This window comes from Montipora foliosa, chromosome 6 (genome assembly GCF_036669935.1).
Source record: "Montipora foliosa isolate CH-2021 chromosome 6, ASM3666993v2, whole genome shotgun sequence".
Classification (NCBI taxonomy): Eukaryota; Metazoa; Cnidaria; class Anthozoa; order Scleractinia; family Acroporidae; genus Montipora; species Montipora foliosa.
In genome coordinates, this window is record NC_090874.1 from 10,640,126 (window position 1) to 10,647,625 (window position 7,500).

A 7,500-nucleotide genomic window follows, 5' to 3' on the forward strand; every position below is an offset into this window, starting at 1 on the left:
ACCCATCTGCGTGTATCACGCTATCATGCGAGGTTTGGAGAGATTAGTTGTGTCATTTGCATTATCAAGTGCTGAATCCGATTCGCTTGTGAAGCTCAGTGTGGACAGGTGAGTTGTCGGAGTGATTCTCCAGTTAATCATTGGTCATTCTCTCCTGATGACCTTGCTTACGTCATGATCTCGCTTCACTCTGCAGTGAAAAAAAAAAAAAAAAAAATTGCAGCTGAAGGAGTGTTTTCATGTGAATTCTTATTCCAGCACGAGGGGTTGTTTAAAGGGCTGGGTCGCCAGTTGAGCATGCGCAGTTTGGCTGCGAAAGTTAACTTTTGCATTGGTCACAGAAAAGTCTGTTTGCCGCCATTAGACGAAGAGAAAACGACATCGAAGAGGACCTAGCCGCTTTCCTTGCCATCAGCGCTTTGACGAGGGTCAGTTTGAAAAAGAACCAAGTACAGCTATCTTCCGATCTCGACCCCGAACTCTTCTCTCGACTGAGGGAGAGAAGAGCTCTGGGGAACCCTAAAGCAAAGTGTCTTCTTATTGGTTTTGTGAAGAACAATCAAAAGTCTCTCTGATTGGTGCATTCATGTTAGCACGAGGAGTGAGCATTCTTCGCCATAAGAACCCTACGGCGCATGTTCTCCGGTATAGAGTTTCCCAGAGCCTTGGATTTATCCGAGGCTCTGGTGACGAGAATGAGTTATCTTCGATAAAAATGTCTTGTTCTATTTTCTCGGTGATCACGAAATAATGGCTTCAACACAGTGAAGAGAAAGAAGGCCTTTGCCACCTTCCTCGGTCGACCAATATCACCCAAGCACAAATCAAAGTTTTCGCTCCGACTGCGCAGGGTCCATATAAATGCAAGTGAGACGAAGATCATTTCTAACGCGCATGCCCAGCGGGTAACCCAGCCCCTTCAGGTGATACCGGGTGTCTTTTCATCCCCCTTGCGATTTCCTCCCGGTTCTCTCTTATGGTCGAATCTTTCCTGTCGTCGCTGGTTACATTTTGCCTCATTAACATACAAATATACTGACAGAAGGCATCATGATATTTACAAATTGACTTCAAAAGGTAAAAGAACGTGTAACTGTTAAGCTTAGTTCAATTTCCAGTTTTAAGCTTTTTGGCTCTGATAACAAGCAAGTTATTTGCCATCAAAAACGTATAAAATCTTGGGTGGCGAAAGCGATAATCAGCCCGTACATTCTTTCTTCATTACTCAGCGGTTATCTGGTAAATTGCGCTCAAAGTTTTATAGAGAGTTCATTATACAATGCTCTCTCTCATTGTTCAGTAGTGACTTTTTTGACTGTTAGATTAGAAAACGATGGGCCTATGCTAAGGAGACGAAGAATGTGAACAAAGATTCCCCTATAGTGTGTTCACCTGGCGTAACCGGCGACCATATCGTGTCCCTAAACAATGGAACGGGGGCCATGTTGGTGTTCCCAACTAATCCTCTGGGAATTGAGCAAACGTTTTCGGTGTGAAAACAAGGTTACTGATCACGTGAGTGAAAACACTCCATAGCCCTGTACTCGTTTGCATGATACCGGAGCAGAACTTTATCCCTTCCCAAGTCATAGCAATCTTGGTTCAATCTGGTAATTTGTACCAGGAGTCAGGGTGGTTTAGTGGTCATCAACTACGCCTCCCACCTCTGTGACCCTGGTCCAACTCTTGCCTCCCGTCGTATGTGGGACTGACTCCGATGGTTTTTCTCCGGGTATTCCGGTTTTCCTCCCTCCTCAAAATCGACTCCCAGCCTAGTCATTCCATCGGCTGTGGTGATTTGCTCTGAGGTCATACATTGGTCCGATTTCGTTGAGCTGCGCCCTTAGCAGCGAAAAAGAGCGATTAGCAGGACAGATATTTATTTATTTATTTATTTACTTATTTATTTTAGTTTATTTAGATATTTATTTATTTTATTTATTTGTACTGAATCGAAATTGTCCTAACTGTATAAAGTTATACCTGTATCTTGTAAACGAGTGCAGTGTGTCGGTATCATACGGAACGAATTGGCATAATCGCGAATGGTGAGAATGATTCAAAGTTATATTTTTTGAGATGGTGAAACCCCTGGTACCGTGGTCTGTACAATGCCGACAGTGTTGCGAAGCGCATTCGATTGTGTTCACGTAGAAAAACGTGCTAGTCTTATACCAAATATTAAAGGTACATTAATTTCCGTGCAAACACATTTCTATTTCTTTGCATCACAGGTTATCAATGCAAAGTCCTCAGAGGGCGATATCTGCCCTTGGTTTACTGGTGACTTGTATGTATACAGGTAAGGCATGCTCCTTTTGACAAATATAGAGGTTCAATCTTCGGGTCGTGTCGTACCTCATTGAACGATCTTCATGATTGGCCAAACGAACAATAGAACGAACAAAGATAACAATGGATTTATCACAGAAAACAATAGGAAGTACGACACTATACAGCCAATGAAATATAGTGTTTAACAAGAGGTACGACCCTACGCCAATTTTGCTCCATTGAGCTTCTAAGCCCCGAACAGTTAAGCGGTTTTGTGTGCCAGTACTTTCTCCAGTAAGTTAGAAAATGTGACTGAATTTTATCTGACAAATATATTTATTGAAAAGCTGGCGCATTAGCTCTCTGTGTCTGAAGAACTATTGCCGTCAGCGCCGGTAAGAACGGAAAGAGGCGCCCACGGTATTTGCGGATCGCAGCTTCACCATCTTTTCCCCAATCTTTGAAAGCTCACCGTACGATCCAGTTCGTTTCAACGATTTAGAACAAAAGAGAAACTGCTCGCAGTGTACAGTGCCTTCTTTCTTCAAGATCGTGATGTTTTGTGTATTTTAGGTAAGATTGGTGACAGAGCCAGTGGTATCTATCCTCAGCCGGATACAGTTGAGTACGCGACAGAAGATAGCTTACTCATTGCTATGGAGCGCGTCACTGTTCTTTTTGACAGGTAAGTTATTCCAATTTCCGTTCAGGGCACATGTGTTTTATCTTTCAAATATAAATACCTTTTTTTTCTTGAGATTTCACTGACAATAACCTGCACAAGGCACTAAAATTGATCAAAACTGTAAGTCAGTTTGTCTCTCAGCCTAGCGTCCGAGAAAGTTGATCTCAAACTATATTCTATTTCTATTGTAATGCAATACATATGCTTGCACAGCCGTTTCTATCTTTCGTCGCCTCAAAAATAAACACTTGGCGCTCAATTCTGAGCTCGGTGTGGATCTTATGACTTCTAGTTCTTTTACGGCACTGCGCATGAAAGGAGGATAAAACAGCAAAATGTGTTTGCTACAGGTAGAAAGATCTATCTTGGCAACGAGCAATTTAAAATATGCTTTACTTTAGTGGAAACCACTTTGCTTCGAGTTTTTGGGCACCCTCTTCATGTTCTAATTCTCATCACCCTTAACCACTACCCCTGCCTTCTTGAGCGCCACCCTGTTCTCTCCGGCCCACTTCACTGTTCTCTCACCATTACCCCCTATCATATATCAGTGCCCTTCATTGCCTTGCTGTGTTCTCGTATCTGCTCATGGTCGCGCCGCTACAATCGGAAGGAAGGGCTTCTTGACGAAAGAAGAAACGCCTTGCACCCAAAATTCTTGCAAGCTCTTTTCTTGTTACTAATCAATCACTGTGGTTTTGTCGAGAACAGGATACGCAAAGGCGTGCCTTCAGAGGCGAAGGTTGTGGCGAGAGTCTTGCCGCCTTTGTTGCTTGATTTCTTCCCGGTCCAAGAGATCATGAACAAAGTAATCGGAGAGTTTCTCTCCAGTCAGCAGCCCCACCCTGAATTTATGGCGCAAGTCCTGTTTGAGGTATGTGCGAATGATGGACTTGTTTCATCTAGATTGTTCACAATTTGATCCTCTTGCGGAGGAAAAGTGTTACTGGTCATTCCGTTTTGATGCAAAATACTGCTGCTGAGTGCGATCGGATGCTTACGTCCGCTGCTGACGTTAAGTTATCTTCTCTCCCCCAAAAAAAGATAACCTTATGGTGGAGGAAATAATGCTTTTAAAAAAATAAGAATCGTCTTTTTTTTTTCATTTCGAAGTTTTTTGGCGCCGTCATTCGGACCAGTTATACCCTGCACGTTACCGTTTCCCTTTCGTTATATACAAAGCTCTTTGTCTCAAATTGATTATGAAGTAAACTTTATTTCTTACTCCTCAAGGTCATCGTTTGGCAGGAATGGATATGCTATTTGAGTAGGCAGCATTACTCTATTTCAGGCTTAGCCCGAAGAGTAAAACAAAATGCTTAACTTTGTTACCAAGAACGATGGTGGTTTACTAAAGCTGGTTGTCGCGTGCCGTTCTCTAAATCATCAGAATGAAAATGGATTGTGATTTTTAGATTTCGCCTACGAGCTCAAAGCTTATAAGTGAACATGATATTCGCACTTAATGAGGCAACTTGAGTACTAGCGCCGAAAGAAGCCTGAAAAAATCCAGGCTTAAACGGGACTCGAACCCGGGACCGCTCGATTGCGCTGAGTGGAGCATAGTCATGGGTTCGAGTCCCGTTCTAGGCTTTTTCAAAACCTCATTAATAATTCTTGAAGCTAATAGCCTGTCAAAACGTGAGCTTTAAACCCCATAAAACACTCCCCATTAGAATTCTTTTTGTAAAGAACAGTCATGAGGCCCGGTTTGTTTTTCTTGTTTGCTAATATCTTCCCTTCACGTTTTGAACCTTTGGACTCCCGAAGGACATGCTTTTTATGGAATGTGTTTGAAGCCGTTCAAAAATCGGGACGTGTCGTTTTTAAAACTCACCATGCATTTAATACGGAAACCTCTTCATTCGACATCTTTCTGTTTTTCCATTCCTAATACAAGACGATCAGCCAATTCAACGAAGTTTTTTTTTTTTGTCAGAATATGAAAAAAAAAATCAGCCTATCGAAAACGTTTAATCCCAATGTAACACGACATTAGTTTGAATGAGATCAATGAATCATTTGATGCTTCGTTTATTCTCAAGGTGTTCGAAGGTCTTCATAATCAAGGCTTGCAGACGGAAGTGAGGGACTGGGTTCTACTATCGCTTGGGAGCTTCATTCAGCGGTTTGTCTTTTTTATTGTTCTGAATTAGTTGTTTGTTAGACCTGTCGCCGAGCCTTCTGATCGGAATGGCGGATTTCACAATTACCCTGGGATACACCTTGATCTCATTCGCAAACATATGCTTGATGAGCTACAATCTTGCATGAAACAGTCAAAACTCGTTAGGAAAATGTGACTGCTCACTCGCTAATTTGTCTGTGATAAAAAGATTAAAGTCTCCCTACTTCTCCCTCCCCCTAATCCAATGTTGGTTTGAAAGGGTCAAAGGCTTACACAGTATTTTGCACCACATTGCTAACGTTCCTCCTCCCTTCGTCCCTGATGTTACGCCGAGCGAGCTGCCAAAAATTAACCAATAGGGGCGCACCGGAAGTAAATATGGATGTAAACAGTAAACCACGCGTTCCCAAAACAAACTGTAAGGGAAGGAAACGTGCACCAGAAAATGCTAGCAGCTTCAACAGATACTGAAAAGCGTCGCTGAATCTTCTGTACGGGAAACCTGTATGGGGGAAAAGGTTTTGAAGGCTAAGTTTTAGCACACCAACTAGAAACGACGCGTCAAATATTTAGACTTGGCATTCAAAATTCTAAGTAACAGGTGGAGACTCTCTTTCTCTGCTTCCCACCCCAGTCCCCCCGGCCTCTTCACGGAGCGATCGAGAGCCTGGATGCTACGACTCAAACCACCTCCACCAACGTACCAATTCATATCCTAGATATCTACGCGGTGCGTTGCATAGTTTACCCGAATTTATTTCTGAAATATTGAGACTTCCCAATTGTCGTTCAAGTGAGTTGTGTGCTTTTTTCATTTTCAGGACACCCCTTTCCATGGCTGTGTGGAGTCTGTCTTGCTTCTTTGTAAGTGCATCGAGTAACAAATGGATTCGTGCTCTGTATCCTAACAAATTGTATTGTCAGGTTAGGTTCGGGTTGGTAACTCCTTACCTTAATTGGTGAATTTTAGGATGTGTTAAGGCTTATCTCCTCTTCCATTCGTGCGTTTTACGATAGTGCTTAAAAACAGACCTGGCTCATTTTTTCAACGGCCAGTTAATTTTAAGCGGTGGATAAGCCGTTACCCGACGATTTGTAGGCAGACTAATCACTCGTATGATCACAGACTGAATTGGACCCCACTCAGTCCCTTTACCATTTTAAAAAGGCGCGCATAGAACCAATCAAAATCAAGAATTTTGTATTAGTTACGATTTTTGCTTAAATTGTCCAGATAAATGCGAGGATCACTTTCCCTTTCATCTATAACCCACACTTCAAATAGAGCGACTTCCAAACGAGTGTCGTAAAACCAAAACCAAAGTAATTACTTTGGCCAAGCACAAAGGACGGAGAGAATCCAGTAAACCAATCAAAAATCGAAGTAATTACACGTAGCCGACCCAAAGCGCGGGAATATGTGCACGCGCGAACCACGATTGGTTTTGGTTTTGCTCCTGATTGTGATTGGTTGAAAAAGTGGCGCGAGAACTTTGAACCAATCATTGGGTGAAGTGATGCAAAACCAAAGCAATTCGTTAATTACTTTCGACACTGGATTGAAAACCGCTCTATGTCCGTGGATTTATAAGTATCTAAGGCCCGGGTCAAACGTCGAATTTCACATCTGCCGAATCTAATGCAAATGAGCGAAAACAGTGGATTTTTCTCTTTTGCTCTTAGTCTAGATTCGGAACATGTGAAGTTCGACGTTTGAACCGGGCCTAACTCAGTTAATTGTACGACCGATATTTCTATTTTCCACTATCGGCGTTGTTGAAGGTAACGAATTTTCTGCGAGGCAAAGTTGATAAAATTTGATCCTTAATGAACTGTCTTAGCTTTTCCCATATTGTCGGAAGAATGGGAAAACTTGAAAGCTTGGATGAAAATTTATTCTGTGCGGCTGCCATGGATTTCTACAGAAACCAGGTAAGATGACGTACCTTTTTGTTTTAATTCAAAGTTATGTGGAAGAATAAACCATTCACTGGACGCATTGGCATTCTCCGCGTTCCATTCATTTTGATCGACTCTGTACCGCCCGAAGCCGTTGGTAGGGAAAGAAATATATATTTTAAGCGGTATTGTGCACGGTAAATAAATATAAATTAGCCGTTTCCACTGTAAACCGTCCTGAAAGCGATCCACACCACCCAAGCTGACCTGTGTTTGTCATCGACTAGTTTGCCATGTGTGCGGGGAAGCTGCGCGGAACTCGGCTGCCCTAAGCTTCTCATGGCTTTGCAGCTCAACCTCGCGTCTGGGACCTCTTCTTCTCTATCTTCGCCACAATGCGACAATGAAAGCCCTTCAGTGAGTTGATCGCAGGTGGTGTGCGCTGTGCCGTGAATAACGCTGAATGCGTTCTCGTATGATGCGCCAAACCAGGGCATGATTAGTTGTTTTATTC

The 7,500-nt window shown here is 42.7% G+C and overlaps 1 protein-coding gene across 1 annotated transcript in view; it reads left to right on the top strand.

Annotated features, from left to right (window-relative positions):
• Nucleotides 1-7,500, top strand: part of LOC138006633 (huntingtin-like) — a 78,506-nt gene that overhangs the window by 70,147 nt on the left and 859 nt on the right. Inside the window, exons 60-66 of the mRNA XM_068853083.1 lie at nt 1-108; nt 2,235-2,302; nt 2,848-2,959; nt 3,671-3,833; nt 5,005-5,087; nt 5,909-5,986; nt 6,929-7,019. The exon at nt 1-108 is cut by the window's left edge and continues 38 nt beyond it. Coding sequence (XP_068709184.1) covers nt 1-108; nt 2,235-2,302; nt 2,848-2,959; nt 3,671-3,833; nt 5,005-5,087; nt 5,909-5,986; nt 6,929-7,019 — 703 coding nt within the window. The remainder of the gene's footprint in view (nt 109-2,234; nt 2,303-2,847; nt 2,960-3,670; nt 3,834-5,004; nt 5,088-5,908; nt 5,987-6,928; nt 7,020-7,500) is intronic.